The following is a 22,096-nucleotide window of genomic DNA, read 5'->3' on the forward strand; positions in this document are numbered from 1 at the left end:
GTTGCCCTGATTTTTTATGCATGAGTATATTTACGCTTAGCTAGCAGTGTAATGCATTGTGGGTAAAAGTAAAATCTTTACGTTTCCAGTTCCCATCTCTCAGTTCTGCATGCCAGGCCTTTGGTGGCCTTCGGCTCAGTTGTGTATATATTTGGACCGTGTGGCCTTCCACAGTTAGAGGAAGACTCCAAACAACAGGCTGGTGTTCTTTGGGATTGGGCTGCATTTATCCCCAGTCTAACACACACACACACACACACACACAGCTGCCAGTAAAATTTCATGTACAACTGACCAAAATGTGGATGCACCCGTCATTACACACAAAACACACCTGAAAATACCCACAGTGCACTGCTGTCCAAAAGTCTGAGCTCTCTCCTCTGTGTACACATCAGCACACAGTGAAACATCACAGACCATCAGTTCATGACCTATGCCCCCATTTGAAGTAGAGCAAGGCACTGTGACATGGTAATAACATAGTAATAAATACTCTAAAGTTTGGTTTATAGCAACTATTCGCAAGTTGGCTTGGTTGAGAATTTAAATTGATTAATTATTATTTGTCAAAATTATGCTTCTTCTAAGCTATGTATGAAGCTAATGTTGCTAAAAAACACTGGAAGTGAATAGTCACCAAAGTAGCCTTTATAAAAACATTGATATATTTATTTCAAAACACATCAGTAAGCTTCCCAACTTGTTTTTAAATGTAAAGTTCTGGTCATCCAAGGCCTGGAGTCCTAAGAGAGCACCGTTGGCCTCCGTCTGTCTGTGAGGCTGGGAAGACCCCCTCCCTCTCATCAACACACAGCAGGGTGTCAGCCAGTGTGGGCGTCTGCAGCTGATGTGATGGATCTGGGCAGTCTGCGCTCTCCTCCGGCACGTTGGGCTGCCCGGTGACGTCGCATTAGCAGCAGTGCAAAAAGAGTCGGTGGTTGACATCACATGTCTCGAAGGAATCATGTGTTTGTCCTCACCCTCCTAGTGCTGGTGGCATCAGTTGTGATGGCGGAGTTGAGCTAACGGCTAACAGCTAATGGGTGGAACTGGAGATGACTAAAGACTAGAGACGGAAAAATTCCTAAATCTTACTTTTAAAAACAAGTTTTTGGATCCTGTCAATGGATTTTTGAATAAATATATGAACATTTGACAAGGCTAATTAGGTGACTATTCACCTCCAGTGTTTGTTAGCAACATTAGCTTTGTAGCTCCAGCTCTAAATTGAAGAAGTAGAGTTTGAACTCTGGCTCACAACGGTTTATATTTCTTTCTGTTTATAGCATTTTTGAGTGTTATGGATTTATCTACAGCCTCTTCATTTTTAGTTTTTAAAGCCAATAAAATAGCATCAAATTCTAATCAGTTTTAGATGTGAAGCACTCACTCAGTGTTAGCGACCTGTTTCTCACATACTCTCTCACATTTAGGAACAGCTGCTCCACTAGGGGGTGCTGTGGTGCTTTGTGATTCCAGACTTTTGAACAGCAGCGTGCCTCCGAGAAGCCTCAACCATGACATCACAGAATGAACTGTACGTGACAATCTTTCCTTCTGATGACACTTCATTCTGCTGAGAAACTGTACTCTGAGGCAAGAAGTGCCAGCAAAATTCCCACAAGAGCCACAGCATCTGACAAAACCAGAGGAGTGGGCTTAAACTTCCCTCTCCTTCAACTGGGAAAGGTCTCACCTCTTCACACACTCTCAGATCCTTTCAGGAGAAGGAACCAGTTAAAACCAATGAAATCTAATCCACGTCTCCATCCGAGCTGTAGAAACACGCTAAAGATAAGAGAGGGCACTGGTAAAGATCTGGAAACCCAGCTTTAAGGTGAATTTCTAAGCTGTTGTTTCTTATTGAAACCGATCAGCGCCCCGCGCCAAAGACCAGAACAACTACTCAGTCCTTTTATTTTTTCACTTTCCATTTCACTTTCCTTTTGTGTGTTTGGACACTGGTTGACAACGAGGGACGCGCGTGTTCACATTCGCTTCATGCGTTCAACCACAGACGATGTTCTTCCACAGCACGTTGACCCAAAACTAGAGAACATCACAAAGGCTAATCCCAAAGCTCCTTTTCTGATGAACTGAAGCGTCTCTCGTTTCTCGAAGACTTCCAAAGAATTAACGCTGCCTTGGTTTGAAGGCAAGCAGCAAAATAAACCAAATCCAAATCATGTACTTAATGATTAATGACTGTGTTATTAACCAAAGGAGATGTCTGTCTCTATGACAACAGATTGTATTTTCCTTTTGTTTTTTTTTTAAAAACCTTGGTGTTCCTCACAGATGAAGGATGTTTGTGTATTTTGTTTTTAAATTTCTTGCGTAAACGATGGAAACAAACCAACTGCTGTGCAACTTTTCCAAATGTACACTGTACTTTTGCTGTTATTGTCTTTATTGCGTGGATTTGCAGCCACAATGCAATGATATTAATGCCAGAAAGCGTAAAACCCTTATTTTATATTGCTGTAATAACTTTGTAATTACATACTAATAACACAGGTTATAAACATCACTATGTTTTCATCTGAAACAAGGGAAGACTGCTGCAGTATCCCTTTGTCAGGGTCATAAGGTTATTAAAATGTTATTTCAAAAAATTTACGACGGTAAAGTAACGTACTAGCTGTGCTACTGTAACGCTAACTGTGACAGTAGTTACACTGTTATTACAATAATATTCACGTGTAATTACATAGTTATTAGCAGCCAGGTGAACAGTTGAGTGCTTTGAGACCCCAAACACAAGGCTCCACTTGTTAAAATCTACATAAACACCATATTTTATATGCATTTGTGCCCAAGTAAATATTCAAAGTGTCCCCAAATAAAGGTTTATTAATTGTTATGGAATATTTACACAACTGAGGCGACTTTGATCTGTTGGCATGTTTTTTTAAGTGGTTTTACTGGGTTTTTAAATTTTTCTGGGATTTTTCTTTTTTTCTTTTGTGTGAACAGTGCATTCTGGGTCTGATTTCTTTAAATAAAGTTCAGTGTCTGAACGTCCTACTGCTCCAGGTGGGATCTCCCGTTTAGTCTCTGCGCCTCTCATCTCGGCAATATGAATATTTTTGTGTGTTTGTTTGAATAAGAAATTAAAAAGAGAGAAAAGAAGAAAACGTTGCGGCGGAGAGGAATAAACGCCGTGATGTGTCAGTGTTACATGTTTAAAGGACTGCACACGTACACGAGGACACGCCTTCTCACCCTGGAGCTGTTCATTGTTGTTGTGGATGTATTGGGCACTTTAAAACTCGAGCGGAAAAAGAGGAAGAAAAATGACAACAGCAACTACACCCCCATCCTCCTCCAGACGGTCCTGTTTGTGTCTGTACGGTTTCCCTTTGCTGTTAACCACTTGCCGCTCTCCCATTGCTCAGTGCATTAGTGATTTGTCCTCATCTGGCTTCTGACATCCTTTCCTGTGGTTTCTGTTTTGTTTTTTGTTTCTTTTGGGAGGTGGGGGGGGGGTCTTTCTGGGTTATGTTTCACCTGTGGTACCTCTTGTTTTATTCCCACTATCATCAGATGGTAGTGCTGTATATTCTGCTATTAATATCAAATAAACCGCTTTGATTCATTCACATCGAGCACTCATCGTGCTGCTGTGTTTCATTACTGAGGAATACTGACCCTCACCTAGGCCCCGCCCCCTCGCCAACAGAGCCCAAGGGATGCCACAGCCATCCGTGACAAAACCAACAAAGCTGAGGATTGGCCGAGGGGAGCGTCCTCAGCCCTTTCCCTATTGGACAGTCTTAAATATGGGTCTAAATGATCTGGTTAACTTTATAAATCCTGCTTTGTGGAATAACCACCCCACAGCACACCTTCATATCCTAATAGTCCTCAGTGTGTGTGTGTGTGTGTGTGTGTGTGTGTGTGTGTGTGTGTGTGTGTGCTCTCCTTCAAGCGTGCTGAGCTCTAATGCCACTGTGCTTCTCCATCTAGGGCCATGGGGGTGGGGGTCAGACCGATAAACACTTATGTACCAATAACTACCAAAAGGTGCTACAGTGGGTTCTCTGAACCACGCTGTAGAAGAACCACAATTGGTTCCATAAAGAACTGTGTATGTTAAGGAGATGTGTGAGTGTGGAGACGTTTTTAAAGGTTTAAAAAATAATCTTCACTTGATTTAAAAGGTTCTATATCAATTTTAAAGCCAAACATGGTTCTTTATGGAACCAAAAGTGGTTCTTCTAAGGCATCTCTCAAAGAACCCTGTATTTTTAAGAATGCAACACAATAGGTAGTGGAAGCAGACACAGGGTTAGAGAGTGCCACTGTGGAGCTGCAGGGTCTCGGGGTCCTGGGTTCGAACCCCTGGGTGACATGGGACACTGTCTGCGAGGAGTGAGGTGTGTTCTCCCTCTGTCTGTGTGGGTGTCCTCTGGGTCCCTCTCCCAGTGCAAACAGTGTGTGTGAATCTGTCCACAGGGAGATACTCTGGGAACACACACACACACACACACACACACACACACACTTTATCTTTAAAAAACATCCGTACAAAACCCTAACCTTTTCAGCAATCTTCAAGTGACTTTCCTTTGATTTCTCGATTTCTCTCTTTTTCTCGTCTCTCTCTATCTCTCTCTCAACCCTTCACCCCTCTGTTGCCGGGGTGACCACTGCTCATGTCCTGCTCTTATCTGCTGACATTTGGCTGCCCATTACCTGAGAGAGAGAGAGAGAGATAGAGATGGGCGAGAGAGATAAAGCGTGGCATTAAGAAATATGGCTTTGTTCCAAATCACATGCTTTACCTCTGTCAAGTGCCACACGCGCATCACAACACACACTGCCTGCTCCCTCTGAACACCACACACACTCCACACTGAGCTGAGGAATGGCAACAGCATCCCTCCAAAGCCCACCAAAGAGAGGAGGGGGGGGGGTCTGGAACATGGAGGAAGTGTTTGGATTGATACAAATGATAAATAACAAGTCAATGAAGAGCGCTCTTCCTTTCACCTGTTGAGTGGCTGTTTGTCGAAAGGAAGGCAGTCCTCCTCAAACTCAAAAGGTCGAGTGCCACCTCCGGTCACCACAGGTGAACAGCACTGAGCCGTCTGGAGCGATGGAGCAGCATTTATCTTCTCCAAACTGTCCTCTCTAATGCTTTCAACATCAAATCCTCACAGCAATGTTCTGGCACCAGTAAAGCCTCAGTACAGGTGGGTCCTTAGGGACAGTCTTCATTTTAGAAGAAAGTTGGGGGTCTACAAACTCATGGAGATGCACTGTACAAGTGGGTACCACGCTGAATCCAGGGAGTCAAAATATTCTATTGTTCTCTCTCTCTCTTCATCTGTTTGTCTCTCTCTCTCAGTCTCACCTCTCCCTCTCTTTCTCCAGTCTTCCCTACAGGTCGCATTTCCCCACCTCTTGAGAGTCAACTTCCATTCTTTCATTCCTCTCTCAGTCCATCAGAAGTGCACCATCCCCCATTTCTCTCTCTCTCTCGTTGGAGAAATCAATCGCTCGCCTCTCAATTAGAGGTCACACTGCTCGACGGAGCCGGCGTCCTCGCTTTTCAATTACCAGGAGGCTCCTGCTGGCCCCTGGAGCATATCTCACACACACACACACACACACACACACACACACACACACCTTTGAGGGGTTATTGGGTCCAGGACAACCAATTTCTCTCAGCTTAATCAACAGTAGCTCGGACATGCCACAGGGAGGAGAAGAGAGAGAGAGAGAGAGAGAGAGAGAGACAGAGAAAGAAAGAAAAAAGAAAAGAATGAGAGAGAAAATATAAGAAAAGAGCAGAGGAGACAATAGCGACAGAGCAGAAGAGAGAGAAAGAATACAATGAGCCATAGGGTGGGAGAGAGAGAGAGAAAGAGAGAATAGGAAGAGAGTAAGCTACAGAAGAGAAGAGGAAAAGGAGAGAGAGATGGAATACAACACTGGATTAAAATGTGCTTCCTGTTTTATTGGCCAGCGGCGGAAGACTGATTCTGACTCATATTCAACAAACACAGGACGAACTCACACACTGCCTGCTTCAGAGAAATAAATACCTCACACACCCCCCTCCCCTCATCGTCAGTGGTGTTCAGCCCAAAAATCTAACTCTATAAAGACAGGAGAAATATAACAACAGCATCCCACATCCAGCAGAGAAGCAGACCGCAGTGAACACACCCCAGACCCTGGTATTGCGTTGGTTTTTTAGACACAACTTAAAGCACTTAATCAGCTAAGTTTATCCGTGGAGTCCTCCGGCAGCCAGAAACGAAAAGGCACATGGCGTAATGTGTTAGCTGAGCGTTAAACTCTAGATGGCGCTGCTGAGTTCAGTCTGTCGGGGGGAGTTTCCTCTTGTTTTTGTGCGAGTTGAAGCAGCTGGAGTCCACGAAAAATGTGATTTCTTCATAAAAATGCAAGAAAATCTGATGAACGCAGGCCGGCATGAACACATCTGGGGGAATAAAGCCCCAGCTGTGTCTGGGGGTGGGGGTGGGGGTGGGGGGGTAAGGTAACAAACAGAGATTATGTGAAAAATAAGGAGAAAGAGAAGAGAAGCCTCCAGAGCTGAGAGATGCTTCAAAGCAGACGGTACTTGGAGAAGAGGGAGGCCTCCAATTTCATTCAATAAAATGATCAAGTAAAAACATAAGTGAAGTGAGAGAGAGCGGGTTTGGTTTGGTGTGAAACGCTCAGAATCAGATTTGTTCACAGTGTTGGTGAATGGATCCAGACGTCGGAATCTGAAATGAACAATGAAATCCAAGTGTTTAGCCTTGTTCGTGTGTGCAGGGATGTGTAGGGGACCTCATCGTCATCATCACTGAGAGAGAATAAGATGCTGGAAGTGTGTTGTAGTCGTTGAGACGTCTGGTTCCATTCACCACCACTGTTAAAAATCACAGTTTTCTCTACAATCAACCACTTCACACCAAAACACCCTCCACATCCGTGTTCACAGCTCACACATTGAACTACGTAGAGCGTCTTAATCATTACGGGGCCTCCCCTTTAATGGGTCTTCAGGAGCTGAACAGGAGTCTGATTGGATAAGGTCAGCCTTTGATGTTCTCCTCGGAGCGTGCTGAGTCCAACGGCATTAAAAGTGCATTTACAGAAGCGACTTCGCAAAGTTACGCCTCAACTCAGACCTCATCAGCCGTCTGGTTTGAGCATCTTCGGTCATTTCTCGTCAGCTGTGATCTGGAATGTGACAGAGGTGTGAAAGAGTAGGGACAGAAGGATAGAGGGATGAGGAGTAGAAGAGAGGAACAGAGCAGGTTATAATTTAAGGACTGATGTCGTTTTTGCTTCATTGCACAGACGCAGGCACTCGCAAAAGCCCATAGTCCAGGAAGGCCACATCCATCCGGTCCAGTCCCATCTCCTCCTAAACTCCTCCTGGAAAACGATTGGTTCTAACTATGGTCGACACATCAGCAGCCAATGGGAAAGCCCCACTGCCTCAGACCTGAGGTCAGGGGGTCTGTTAGCGTGAGAAATGGGATTTCAGTTCTGTTCGGAGTTCCAGGTTGTTGTTTTTTTGTTTGTTTATAAATTAGGCAGATGATACTAGGTGTTCCTCACAGAGAGGGGAGGGTCAGAGCTTCTGGTTGGAGAAGAAGGCCTTGGCCGCTCCGCAGGTCGGGTTCACACACATAGGACAGCGCAGCGTCAGCTGCCTAGAGCACGGCTCGTTAGACCTCAGGTGAGACCTGACCAGGTCAGCTAAAGCCTGAGAGAGAGAGAGAGAGAGAGAGAGAGAGAGAGAGCGTGAGAGAGAGAGAGAGAGAGAGAGAGAGAGAGAGAGAGGAGAAATACAAACATAAAATCGGTATCCCTATACAAGTGAAAATTCCTCCTGGAAGCCACCAGTCATTACGAAACTACTATTTAATTATACTGACACCTAGTGGAAGGGTTGCATCTATAATTCTGTAGCAAACATGGCCATCCCACCAGGGGGACCCACTCTATGAAGAAGAAACTGGTTCATTCAGTGAGTACTTTCATTTCATGTAAGTTACACTTTATGAAAAAGAAAAAACGGTATAAAATGATTTTGTTTCGCTTCTAACATCAAGTGCAGAGACTTTAGAATGGCCCCGCCCCCTCGTCTGAGTCTGTCCAATCACAGCGCTGGACCCGTGTTTATGTGAGAGCACGAAGATGAGGTTAAACTCAGCAAAACAGACACAACGAGCGCGGAGAAATAAGAGCACTGAGTAAAAACGGAGAAGAAAGAGAACAGAGTGAAAACGGCTAAAAACCAGAGCTTCTGCTCCTCGCTCCTCACTGCTGTGCGCTCGGGGTCGGGGTGAACAGCGAGCGGCTCATTATCATTTAAAGGAACAGGTGCTGAAAGCGGGCGTTCTGAAGAGGGCTGTTTACACAGGGGGAGAACACTGCTGTGCGCTCGGGGTCAGTGTGAACAGCGAGCGGCTCATTATCGTGAAGGAAATGTCTAACGCGGTGGGCTGTTTCATCATGGAGTTACGATAAATCATGACCTGCTCATATTTTCACTGTTAGCATTATTACAAACATTATCACTGCCATCAGCCTCAGATACAGAGACACGAGCAGGTCTGGGACGGCTGCTGTAATTGGTCCTGTGTGTGTGTGTGTGTGTGTGTGTGTGTGTGTGTGTGTCTGTGTCTGTGCTTCTCTCTACAGCGAACTGAAAGCTGGTGTGATTGATTTCATGGCTCTTTAATAAACCCGGTAGGCTGCCAGTTGCTTTTTATAACCCAGCGATGAGTTCCAGCACAGCTCTGGCCAAAAGGAGGATCACACTATCGACCCTCACTGGAGCCTCTGGCCTTTCTACTCTACTGCTACTGCCCACAACTGACCATTACAGCACACACAGAGAGAGGGAGAAGTTTAAAAGGCTACAGTCCCAGAACTCTTCTGAAAAAGTCACTACCAGCTCCTTAATGAGTCCAGCTCAGTCTCTTCCCCGTCCACTGACCAAACGTTGAGCTTCGGCTCCAAACGAAGGCAGCTCTGCTCTAAAACTGGACTCTGAACATCACAAAGGTACCATATGAGATTCAGACTCTTAATAAACTGCTGAAGGTTGGTCTCATTAGGGCTCCTGAAATCCAAACTCAAATCCAAAACGCCTTGTGAATCGACGAGACACTGTGCAGCGTCCAAAGTAACCCACAGATGTCAGTGTTTCCTCCTTTAAACTCTATAATCTTATTTCAATGTAGTTTCAGTGGATTATGGCCCTTTATTTCAGAACGAGCAGAAAACAGCACGAGGAGCAGCTGAGGTCTCAGTAGTTAGCTGTAAATTTCCAGTTCCACTTTAAATAGTGAATCAATTACATTCTAGCACCTGACGTTAATGCAATATTTAAGGTGGAACTGAAGGTTTGAACAGAACTCTGCAGAATGAGAATCTGAGCTGAGCTCCATGTCACAGAAGAGTGAGGAGAGGGGGGTAATCTCTGAGTGTGGAACTCTTCTGAAGGAGAATGAGGCTCTAAATGTAACTAAAGTCCAGCAGCTCCTCTGATATCACTGCAGACTGGTGCAGAGCTGCTACAGAGCGGCGCTAGTCGCCTGGGAATGAAGCGCTGCTCTGTTTTATTTGTGTTCTGATGAAGTATCAGGGTCTTGAAGAGTCGTAGGGGGAGATTTTAAACACTACGCCCTGTAACTCAGCTCCAAGGAGCGAGAGGACACTCAGGAACAAGGGGTAGGATTCAAAGTAAGAAATGGGATTGGACCATAATTTCAAACCATGATTACTGCTCATTACAGACTGTGAGCTTCCTTCAGCCTCGAAAAATGTTGGCGAACCTGTGCCCTTCTTCACTGTGAACTGCACACAATGAGCAGAAGTTGATTATTAAAGGCCTAAAGACATTGTGCTACTTCCCACAGCTGGCCGTAACAGCACCGCGAGAACATGAAGAAGGAATAGACAGAGACCGTTTCTTAGGGTTCTCTCTTAAAACATCTTCCCCCCTCTCCAAATGATTTCAGAGTCCAGTCTCCCACTCGACCACTGACCACCTCCGCTTCAGCTCAAAACAAAGCCAGGTCTGCTCTAAAACTGGACGCTGAGAAATACTAATGTACCATATGAGCTCAGGGTAGAGCCCAGAGTAAATTCTTATTGGTTCTTTATTGGTGTTTCTTTTATACGGAAAATGACAGCGTAAAAATAAAGGAGAATTCTCACCTTGAAAAATAGAGGGTTTCCGTTGAGAGACTCAGCTCTTCTTATGTTTTCCACCCCACACTGCAAAACACACACACACACACACACACACACACGGTCAAATACAGTGTTACGACCCCAGAACATCATTCAGCAGAGAATGAGAGAGTGAGACAGACAAAGAGAAAGGGGAGAAAGAGAGACAGAGTGAAAGAGGGATAATGAGAGTGGAAGAGAGATAAAAGGAGTGAGAGAACAAAACACAGAAACAGAAAAATGAACATTAAAACAGTGGCAAAAGAAAGACAAATAGACGTGTGTGTGTGTGTGTGTGTGAGAGAGAGAGAAGGAGTGCGTATGGTGGACAGAAATAGACAGATCAATGTTCAGAGTTGGTGTGAGGGACCACCCTCATAGATCTGTGGTCTGTGGGAGTGTGTGTGCGCATGTGTGTGTGTGTTCCCTTCTTAAGGCTCCAGATGGACCAGCCAAACTAACGCCAGCCAGTAAGGAGCCCCTACACACGCACACGCACGGTTCCTTTCTCACCATTTCTCTCAAAGTATCATTTTCCTTCCCGTCTTCATTCTGCACTGCGATGTCTCCTCTGTCTCTCCTCTGTCTGTCTCTCTACCGCTCACCCAAACCAGATCAATCTACACTGTTTGTAGACTCCTCTATAATGAGCTAAAGTCAGTATGCCCAATGCTAAGTGTGAGCCAGAGGGGTATAAACTCCAGCACTGGTCTGGAGGCTGGACTGAGTAGACCCTGCTGCCTCCTTCTGAAAACAAGGGCTTCACTGTGACCCCATCCACACGGATCCCGAAATTTTTAAAAACTGTGAATTTCCTCCCTCCCTTTTTGAAAAGACCAGACAAATACGAAAACGGCTGCATTATCACGCCACTCCAGCAGGGGGCCATAGTATCTCTATAACAGGAAAATCAAAACACTATGACACTTGAGAGACAGTGTCTCAGGTGATTATCCCAAATCACCACATCCTCCTTCTGTAGGGCACTACACACGTCCTGTCTAGTGAGGAGCTGTGTGTGTACAGTGTAGTTTGTGACTGATGTAGTTCACTGTAGAGGGAGAGAGGAGCTGTGTGTGTACAGTGTAGTTTGTGACTGATGTAGTTCACTGTAGAGGGAGCGAGGAGCTGTGTGTGTACAGTGTAGTTTGTGACTGATGTAGTTCACTGTAGAGGGAGCGAGGAGCTGTGTGTGTACAGTGTAGTTTGTGACTGATGTAGTTCACTGTAGAGGGAGCGAGGAGCTGTGTGTGTACAGTGTAGTTTGTGACTGATGTAGTTCACTGTAGAGGGAGCGAGGAGCTGTGTGTGTACAGTGTAGTTTGTGACTGATGTAGTTCACTGTAGAGGGAGTGAGGAGCAGTGCGTGTACAGTGTAGTTTATGACTGATGTAGTTCACCGTAGAGGGAGCGAGGAGCTGTGCGTGTACAGTGTAGTTTGTGACTGATGTAGTTCACCGTAGAGGGAGCGAGGAGCTGTGTGTGTACAGTGTAGTTTGTGACTGATGTAGTTCACCGTAGAGGGAGCGAGGAGCTGTGTGTGTACAGTGTAGTTTGTGACTGATGTAGTTCACCGTAGAGGGAGCGAGGAGCTGTGTGTGTACAGTGTAGTTTGTGACTGATGTAGTTCACCGTAGAGGGAGCGAGGAGCTGTGTGTGTACAGTGTAGTTTGTGACTGATGTAGTTCACCGTAGAGGGAGCGAGGAGCTGTGTGTGTACAGTGTAGTTTGTGACTGATGTAGTTCACCGTAGAGGGAGCGAGGAGCTGTGTGTGTACAGTGTAGTTTGTGACTGATGTAGTTCACCGTAGAGGGAGCGAGGAGCTGTGTGTGTACAGTGTAGTTTGTGACTGATGTAGTTCACCGTAGAGGGAGCGAGGAGCTGTGTGTGTACAGTGTAGTTTGTGACTGATGTAGTTCACCGTAGAGGGAGCGAGGAGCTGTGTGTGTACAGTGTAGTTTGTGACTGATGTAGTTCACCGTAGAGGGAGCGAGGAGCTGTGTGTGTACAGTGTAGTTTGTGACTGATGTAGTTCACCGTAGAGGGAGCGAGGAGCTGTGTGTGTACAGTGTAGTTTGTGACTGATGTAGTTCACCGTAGAGGGAGCGAGGAGCTGTGTGTGTACAGTGTAGTTTGTGACTGATGTAGTTCACCGTAGAGGGAGCGAGGAGCTGTGTGTGTACAGTGTAGTTTGTGACTGATGTAGTTCACCGTAGAGGGAGCGAGGAGCTGTGTGTGTACAGTGTAGTTTGTGACTGATGTAGTTCACCGTAGAGGGAGCGAGGAGCTGTGTGTGTACAGTGTAGTTTGTGACTGATGTAGTTCACCGTAGAGGGAGCGAGGAGCTGTGTGTGTACAGTGTAGTTTGTGACTGATGTAGTTCACCGTAGAGGGAGCGAGGAGCTGTGTGTGTACAGTGTAGTTTGTGACTGATGTAGTTCACCGTAGAGGGAGCGAGGAGCTGTGTGTGTACAGTGTAGTTTGTGACTGATGTAGTTCACCGTAGAGGGAGCGAGGAGCTGTGTGTGTACAGTGTAGTTTGTGACTGATGTAGTTCACCGTAGAGGGAGCGAGGAGCTGTGTGTGTACAGTGTAGTTTGTGACTGATGTAGTTCACCGTAGAGGGAGCGAGGAGCTGTGTGTGTACAGTGTAGTTTGTGACTGATGTAGTTCACCGTAGAGGGAGCGAGGAGCTGTGTGTGTACAGTGTAGTTTGTGACTGATGTAGTTCACCGTAGAGGGAGCGAGGAGCTGTGTGTGTACAGTGTAGTTTGTGACTGATGTAGTTCACCGTAGAGGGAGCGAGGAGCTGTGTGTGTACAGTGTAGTTTGTGACTGATGTAGTTCACCGTAGAGGGAGTGAGGAGCTGTGTGTGTACAGTGTAGTTTGTGACTGATGTAGTTCACTGTAGAGGGAGAGAGGAGCTGCGTGTGTACAGTGTACTTTGTGACTGATGTAGTTCACTGTAGAGGGAGAGAGGAGCTGTGTGTGTACAGTGTAGTTCACTGTAGACGGAGCGAGGAGCTGTGTGTGTACAGTGTAGTTTGTGACTGATGTAGTTCACTGTAGAGGGAGCGAGGAGCTGCGTGTGTACAGTGTAGTTCACTGTAGACGGAGCGAGGAGCTGCGTGTGTACAGTGTAGTTTGTGACTGATGTAGTTCACTGTAGAGGGAGCGAGGAGCTGCGTGTGTACAGTGTAGTTTGTGACTGATGTAGTTCACCGTAGAGGGAGCGAGGAGCTGCGTGTGTACAGTGTACTTTGTGACTGATGTAGTTCACCGTAGAGGGAGCGAGGAGCTGCGTGTGTACAGTGTAGTTTGTGACTGATGTAGTTCACCGTAGAGGGAGCGAGGAGCTGCGTGTGTACAGTGTAGTTTGTGACTGATGTAGTTCACCGTAGAGGGAGCGAGGAGCTGTGTGTGTACAGTGTAGTTTGTGACTGATGTAGTTCACCGTAGAGGGAGCGAGGAGCTGTGTGTGTACAGTGTAGTTTGTGACTGATGTAGTTCACCGTAGAGGGAGCGAGGAGCTGTGTGTGTACAGTGTAGTTTGTGACTGATGTAGTTCACCGTAGAGGGAGCGAGGAGCTGTGTGTGTACAGTGTAGTTTGTGACTGATGTAGTTCACCGTAGAGGGAGCGAGGAGCTGTGTGTGTACAGTGTAGTTTGTGACTGATGTAGTTCACCGTAGAGGGAGCGAGGAGCTGTGTGTGTACAGTGTAGTTTGTGACTGATGTAGTTCACCGTAGAGGGAGCGAGGAGCTGTGTGTGTACAGTGTAGTTTGTGACTGATGTAGTTCACCGTAGAGGGAGCGAGGAGCTGTGTGTGTACAGTGTAGTTTGTGACTGATGTAGTTCACCGTAGAGGGAGCGAGGAGCTGTGTGTGTACAGTGTAGTTTGTGACTGATGTAGTTCACCGTAGAGGGAGCGAGGAGCTGTGTGTGTACAGTGTAGTTTGTGACTGATGTAGTTCACCGTAGAGGGAGCGAGGAGCTGTGTGTGTACAGTGTAGTTTGTGACTGATGTAGTTCACCGTAGAGGGAGCGAGGAGCTGTGTGTGTACAGTGTAGTTTGTGACTGATGTAGTTCACCGTAGAGGGAGCGAGGAGCTGTGTGTGTACAGTGTAGTTTGTGACTGATGTAGTTCACCGTAGAGGGAGCGAGGAGCTGTGTGTGTACAGTGTAGTTTGTGACTGATGTAGTTCACCGTAGAGGGAGCGAGGAGCTGTGTGTGTACAGTGTAGTTTGTGACTGATGTAGTTCACCGTAGAGGGAGCGAGGAGCTGTGTGTGTACAGTGTAGTTTGTGACTGATGTAGTTCACCGTAGAGGGAGCGAGGAGCTGTGTGTGTACAGTGTAGTTTGTGACTGATGTAGTTCACCGTAGAGGGAGCGAGGAGCTGTGTGTGTACAGTGTAGTTTGTGACTGATGTAGTTCACCGTAGAGGGAGCGAGGAGCTGTGTGTGTACAGTGTAGTTTGTGACTGATGTAGTTCACCGTAGAGGGAGCGAGGAGCTGTGTGTGTACAGTGTAGTTTGTGACTGATGTAGTTCACCGTAGAGGGAGCGAGGAGCTGTGTGTGTACAGTGTAGTTTGTGACTGATGTAGTTCACCGTAGAGGGAGCGAGGAGCTGTGTGTGTACAGTGTAGTTTGTGACTGATGTAGTTCACCGTAGAGGGAGCGAGGAGCTGTGTGTGTACAGTGTAGTTTGTGACTGATGTAGTTCACCGTAGAGGGAGCGAGGAGCTGTGTGTGTACAGTGTAGTTTGTGACTGATGTAGTTCACCGTAGAGGGAGCGAGGAGCTGTGTGTGTACAGTGTAGTTTGTGACTGATGTAGTTCACCGTAGAGGGAGCGAGGAGCTGTGTGTGTACAGTGTAGTTTGTGACTGATGTAGTTCACCGTAGAGGGAGCGAGGAGCTGTGTGTGTACAGTGTAGTTTGTGACTGATGTAGTTCACCGTAGAGGGAGCGAGGAGCTGTGTGTGTACAGTGTAGTTTGTGACTGATGTAGTTCACCGTAGAGGGAGCGAGGAGCTGTGTGTGTACAGTGTAGTTTGTGACTGATGTAGTTCACCGTAGAGGGAGCGAGGAGCTGTGTGTGTACAGTGTAGTTTGTGACTGATGTAGTTCACCGTAGAGGGAGCGAGGAGCTGTGTGTGTACAGTGTAGTTTGTGACTGATGTAGTTCACCGTAGAGGGAGCGAGGAGCTGTGTGTGTACAGTGTAGTTTGTGACTGATGTAGTTCACCGTAGAGGGAGCGAGGAGCTGTGTGTGTACAGTGTAGTTTGTGACTGATGTAGTTCACCGTAGAGGGAGCGAGGAGCTGTGTGTGTACAGTGTAGTTTGTGACTGATGTAGTTCACCGTAGAGGGAGCGAGGAGCTGTGTGTGTACAGTGTAGTTTGTGACTGATGTAGTTCACCGTAGAGGGAGCGAGGAGCTGTGTGTGTACAGTGTAGTTTGTGACTGATGTAGTTCACCGTAGAGGGAGCGAGGAGCTGTGTGTGTACAGTGTAGTTTGTGACTGATGTAGTTCACCGTAGAGGGAGCGAGGAGCTGTGTGTGTACAGTGTAGTTTGTGACTGATGTAGTTCACCGTAGAGGGAGCGAGGAGCTGTGTGTGTACAGTGTAGTTTGTGACTGATGTAGTTCACCGTAGAGGGAGCGAGGAGCTGTGTGTGTACAGTGTAGTTTGTGACTGATGTAGTTCACCGTAGAGGGAGCGAGGAGCTGTGTGTGTACAGTGTAGTTTGTGACTGATGTAGTTCACCGTAGAGGGAGCGAGGAGCTGTGTGTGTACAGTGTAGTTTGTGACTGATGTAGTTCACCGTAGAGGGAGCGAGGAGCTGTGTGTGTACAGTGTAGTTTGTGACTGATGTAGTTCACCGTAGAGGGAGCGAGGAGCTGTGTGTGTACAGTGTAGTTTGTGACTGATGTAGTTCACCGTAGAGGGAGCGAGGAGCTGTGTGTGTACAGTGTAGTTTGTGACTGATGTAGTTCACCGTAGAGGGAGCGAGGAGCTGTGTGTGTACAGTGTAGTTTGTGACTGATGTAGTTCACCGTAGAGGGAGCGAGGAGCTGTGTGTGTACAGTGTAGTTTGTGACTGATGTAGTTCACCGTAGAGGGAGCGAGGAGCTGTGTGTGTACAGTGTAGTTTGTGACTGATGTAGTTCACCGTAGAGGGAGCGAGGAGCTGTGTGTGTACAGTGTAGTTTGTGACTGATGTAGTTCACCGTAGAGGGAGCGAGGAGCTGTGTGTGTACAGTGTAGTTTGTGACTGATGTAGTTCACCGTAGAGGGAGCGAGGAGCTGTGTGTGTACAGTGTAGTTTGTGACTGATGTAGTTCACCGTAGAGGGAGCGAGGAGCTGTGTGTGTACAGTGTAGTTTGTGACTGATGTAGTTCACCGTAGAGGGAGCGAGGAGCTGTGTGTGTACAGTGTAGTTTGTGACTGATGTAGTTCACCGTAGAGGGAGCGAGGAGCTGTGTGTGTACAGTGTAGTTTGTGACTGATGTAGTTCACCGTAGAGGGAGCGAGGAGCTGTGTGTGTACAGTGTAGTTTGTGACTGATGTAGTTCACTGTAGAGGGAGCGAGGAGCTGTGTGTGTACAGTGTAGTTTGTGACTGATGTAGTTCACTGTAGAGGGAGCGAGGAGCTGTGTGTGTACAGTGTAGTTTGTGACTGATGTAGTTCACTGTAGAGGGAGCGAGGAGCTGTGTGTGTACAGTGTAGTTTGTGACTGATGTAGTTCACTGTAGAAAGAGCGAGGAGCTGTGTGTGTACAGTGTAGTTTGTGACTGATGTAGTTCACTGTAGAGAGAGCGAGGAGCTGTGTGTGTACAGTGTAGTTTATAACTGATGTAGTTCACTGTAGAGGGAGCGAGGAGCTGTGTGTGTACAGTGTAGTTTGTGACTGATGTAGTTCACTGTAGAGAGAGCGAGGAGCTGTGTGTGTACAGTGTAGTTTGTGACTGATGTAGTTCACTGTAGAGGGAGCGAGGAGCTGTGTGTGTACAGTGTAGTTTGTGACTGATGTAGTTCACTGTAGAGGGAGCGAGGAGCTGTGTGTGTACAGTGTAGTTTGTGACTGATGTAGTTCACTGTAGAGGGAGCGAGGAGCTGTGTGTGTACAGTGTAGTTTGTGACTGATGTAGTTCACTGTAGAGAGAGCAAGGAGCTGTGTGTGTACAGTGTAGTTTGTGACTGATGTAGTTCACTGTAGAGAGAGCGAGGAGCTGTGTGTGTACAGTGTAGTTTGTGACTGATGTAGTTCACTGTAGAGAGAGCGAGGAGCTGTGTGTGTACAGGGGCGTTGAAGTCTGGCGGCCACAGAGACGTACCTCTTCTCCGAGGATCTTTGAGTACTCAATGTCGAGTTCATGCAGTGTCTCGATGTGGTCACTGGTGAAGGCGATGGGGACCAACAGCAGGTTCTTCTTCCCTCTCTGACACAAACCTTTAATCACCTCGTCGGTCTGAGGCCCCAGCCATGCCATAGGACCCACCTGGACAAGAACGCACAGTGGGGAGAGAAAGAGAGCTGAGAATGAGTGAACGTAAACAAAGGTTGTGTCGTTTGTCCGACACTAGCCCGTCACAGTGGACTGTTTAAACAGTTAATAGCATCATAACTGCACTCATTTAGTTTTATTCCTTTGAATTTATTAAAAGACCAGTCACACTGCCAAATCTAACAGAACAGGACAGCACTCTAGTAACAAATATTTGATTATAAATTAATATAAACTGTAAAAATAAAAATAAAAATAAAAAAAAATAAAAAAGCTCATTGTGTGTCTCTTATGTCTATAACTGGTGCAGCACATTGGTGCAGCAGGTAGTGTCTCTGTCACACAGCTCCAGGGTCCTGGAGGATGTGGGTTTGAGGACCGCTCCGGATGACTGTCTGTGAGGAGTGTGGTGTGTTCTCCCTGTGTCTGCGTGGGTTTCCTCCGGGTGACTGTCTGTGAGGAGTGTGGTGTGTTCTCCCTGTGTCTGCGTGGGTTTCCTCCGGGTGACTGTCTGTGAGGAGTGTGGTGTGTTCTCCCTGTGTCTGCGTGGGTTTCCTCCGGGTGACTGTCTGTGAGGAGTGTGGTGTGTTCTCCCTGTGTCTGCGTGGGTTTCCTCCGGGTGACTGTCTGTGAGGAGTGTGGTGTGTTCTCCCTGTGTCTGCGTGGGTTTCCTCCGGGTGACTGTCTGTGAGGAGTGTGGTGTGTTCTCCCTGTGTCTGCGTGGGTTTCCTCCGGGTGACTGTCTGTGAGGAGTGTGGTGTGTTCTCCCTGTGTCTGCGTGGGTTTCCTCCGGGTGACTGTCTGTGAGGAGTGTGGTGTGTTCTCCCTGTGTCTGCGTGGGTTTCCTCCGGGTGACTGTCTGTGAGGAGTGTGGTGTGTTCTCCCTGTGTCTGCGTGGGTTTCCTCCGGGTGACTGTCTGTGAGGAGTGTGGTGTGTTCTCCCTGTGTCTGCGTGGGTTTCCTCCGGGTGACTGTCTGTGAGGAGTGTGGTGTGTTCTCCCTGTGTCTGCGTGGGTTTCCTCCGGGTGACTGTCTGTGAGGAGTGTGGTGTGTTCTCCCTGTGTCTGCGTGGGTTTCCTCCGGGTGACTGTCTGTGAGGAGTGTGGTGTGTTCTCCCTGTGTCTGCGTGGGTTTCCTCCGGGTGACTGTCTGTGAGGAGTGTGGTGTGTTCTCCCTGTGTCTGCGTGGGTTTCCTCCGGGTGACTGTCTGTGAGGAGTGTGGTGTGTTCTCCCTGTGTCTGCGTGGGTTTCCTCCGGGTGACTGTCTGTGAGGAGTGTGGTGTGTTCTCCCTGTGTCTGCGTGGGTTTCCTCCGGGTCACTGTCTGTGAGGAGTGTGGTGTGTTCTCCCTGTGTCTGCGTGGGTTTCCTCCGGGTCACTGTCTGTGAGGAGTGTGGTGTGTTCTCCCTGTGTCTGCGTGGGTTTCCTCCGGGTGACTGTCTGTGAGGAGTGTGGTGTGTTCTCCCTGTGTCTGCGTGGGTTTCCTCCGGGTGACTGTCTGTGAGGAGTGTGGTGTGTTCTCCCTGTGTCTGCGTGGGTTTCCTCCGGGTGACTGTCTGTGAGTAGTGTGGTGTGTTCTCCCTGTGTCTGCGTGGGTTTCCTCCGGGTGACTGTCTGTGAGGAGTGTGGTGTGTTCTCCCTGTGTCTGCGTGGGTTTCCTCCGGGTGACTGTCTGTGAGGAGTGTGGTGTGTTCTCCCTGTGTCTGCGAGGGTTTCCTCCGGGTGACTGTCTGTGTGGAGTGTTCTCCCTGTGTCTGTGTGGGTTTCCTCCGGGTGACTGTCTGTGAGGAGTGTGGTGTGTTCTCCCTGTGTCTGCGTGGGTTTCCTCCGGGTGACTGTCTGTGAGGAGTGTGGTGTGTTCTCCCTGTGTCTGCGTGGGTTTCCTCCGGGTGACTGTCTGTGAGGAGTGTGGTGTGTTCTCCCTGTGTCTGCGTGGGTTTCCTCCGGGTGACTCTCTGTGAGGAGTGTGGTGTGTTCTCCCTGTGTCTGCGTGGGTTTCCTCCGGGTGACTCTCTGTGAGGAGTGTGGTGTGTTCTCCCTGTGTCTGCGTGGGTTTCCTCCGGGTGACTCTCTGTGAGGAGTGTGGTGTGTTCTCCCTGTGTCTACGTGGGTTTCCTCCGGGTGACTGTCTGTGAGGAGTGTGGTGTGTTCTCCCTGTGTCTGCGTGGGTTTCCTCCGGGTGACTGTCTGTGAGGAGTGTGGTGTGTTCTCCCTGTGTCTGCGTGGGTTTCCTCCGGGTGACTGTCTGTGAGGAGTGTGGTGTGTTCTCCCTGTGTCTGCGTGGGTTTCCTCCGGGTGACTGTCTGTGAGTAGTGTGGTGTGTTCTCCCTGTGTCTGCGTGGGTTTCCTCCGGGTGACTGTCTGTGAGGAGTGTGGTGTGTTCTCCCTGTGTCTGCGTGGGTTTCCTCCGGGTGACTGTCTGTGAGGAGTGTGGTGTGTTCTCCCTGTGTCTGCGTGGGTTTCCTCCGGGTGACTGTCTGTGAGGAGTGTGGTGTGTTCTCCCTGTGTCTGCGAGGGTTTCCTCCGGGTGACTGTCTGTGAGGAGTGTGGTGTGTTCTCCCTGTGTCTGCGTGGGTTTCCTCCGGGTGACTGTCTGTGAGGAGTGTGGTGTGTTCTCCCTGTGTCTGCGTGGGTTTCCTCCGGGTGACTGTCTGTGAGGAGTGTGGTGTGTTCTCCCTGTGTCTGCGTGGGTTTCTTCCGGGTGACTGTCTGTGAGGGGTGTGGTGTGTTCTCCCTGTGTCTGCGTGGGTTTCCTCCGGGTGACTGTCTGTGAGGAGTGTGGTGTGTTCTCCCTGTGTCTGCGTGGGTTTCCTCCGGGTGACTGTCTGTGAGGAGTGTGGTGTGTTCTTCCTGTGTCTGCGTGGGTTTCCTCCGGGTGACTCTCTGTGAGGAGTGTGGTGTGTTCTCCCTGTGTCTGGGTGGGTTTCCTCCGGGTGACTCTCTGTGAGGAGTGTGGTGTGTTCTCCCTGTGTCTGCGTGGGTTTTCTTCTACTCTCCAAAAACACATGTTCGTAAGTGGATTGGCGACTCAAAAGTGTCCGTAGATGTGAGTGTGTGTGTCGCCCTGAGAAAAACTGGCGCTCTCTCCAGTGTGCGTTCCCGCCTTGCGCCCAATGGTTCTAGGGTGACTCTGAACTGAATAAGCACTGACAGACAATGAATGAATAAATGAGTGATGTAATTAAATGAAATACGTTTACTGTGATTTTGATAAAATGAAAGAGTTTCCACCAGAGGATTTAAACAGCAGTGTTTGGAATAAATCCAAACAGCTGTTTTGTATCAAACAGCAAAAAGTAAGCTGTGACATGATGTGCTCCATCCACATCGTGATGGCGAAGCTGAAATGATATACTGCGATGCCCCAGCAGTAGTTTATTCCTAGGTTTATAATCTCAGACCTGAATGCTGTACAGCAACATGCTCTTGGTGCACTTACAAAGAACTACCACAAGATGGCAGTATGACTCTATTTATGCATTTAACAGCACACGCTCATTCAGATGAGACAGATTCTGACTAAACACAACAGACACTGCTCTGAGAAACCTGGAGGAACACAATTTCAACTCTACTTTAAACTTCACAAGATATTCCTAAGCACTAAGTGAAGAGGAAATATTTATTCTGAGCACGTCAGACACTTTTGTATGGGTCTGTTCACGGATGATTAATGGTTTTGTCCTGACAGCTTCATTTCTATTCAGTTCTGAAAGTTACCTTCGACTGCCAGACGAGGCGGTAGGGATTACAGTGTCCTAATCTCTCCATCACTCTCTGAACTGTAGCTCCAACCTCCTGAGGGTACGGATCCCCTCTGTTCACCACCTACACACACACACACATTCAGACAGCACATTACTGGACATCACTGAGAGCACCACACACTCTATATGTCCAAAAGTATCCAATGAGTGAAATGAATGAACTCTGCACTGTGCACAGAGCTTGTGTAGTCCTTACAGTTAAAGCACTGCCAACAGAGAGAGACGCACTAGAGCCCAAGGTCACCATGTCCGATCACGGTGTGGGTTAGAGGGGAATAAGCCCCCATCACACTGGGCTGTGGAGCAGTGGAACTGTGTTCTGTAGCGTGATGGAGCTCCATCCAATGCCTCAGCGTTGGAGAGTGTTTTGTGATTGAGGACTAATTATCAGTTTAACATCGGTTTGCTAATGTTTATATGGTTTAATACAATCAAATCTTCACCAAAATATTCCAATCTACTTTTGCACTTTCCTTAAAAAAAGTGTAGCAAAGGGGAAGCAAACACCCGATAAATATCCTTCATTATAGAAGAGAAGCCGTATGTGTGGGTGTCATCAAAGACTACGGCCATAACAGGTACATACAAG

At 47.8% G+C, this 22,096-nt stretch overlaps 1 protein-coding gene across 1 annotated transcript in view; it reads right to left on the reverse strand.

The window, feature by feature from the left end:
* Nucleotides 1–5,943: 5,943 nt before the first annotated feature.
* Nucleotides 5,944–22,096, reverse strand: part of fech (ferrochelatase) — a 31,967-nt gene continuing 15,814 nt past the window's right edge. The window contains exons 8-11 of the mRNA XM_066645754.1: nt 21,461–21,568; nt 17,571–17,735; nt 10,207–10,266; nt 5,944–7,741 (exon numbers count right to left, since the gene is read on the reverse strand). Coding sequence (XP_066501851.1) covers nt 7,607–7,741; nt 10,207–10,266; nt 17,571–17,735; nt 21,461–21,568 — 468 coding nt within the window. The 3' untranslated portion in view covers nt 5,944–7,606. The remainder of the gene's footprint in view (nt 7,742–10,206; nt 10,267–17,570; nt 17,736–21,460; nt 21,569–22,096) is intronic.

The sequence above is a fragment of the Hoplias malabaricus genome, chromosome 15 (genome assembly GCF_029633855.1).
Source record: "Hoplias malabaricus isolate fHopMal1 chromosome 15, fHopMal1.hap1, whole genome shotgun sequence".
In the NCBI taxonomy this organism is placed as follows: domain Eukaryota; kingdom Metazoa; phylum Chordata; class Actinopteri; order Characiformes; family Erythrinidae; genus Hoplias; species Hoplias malabaricus.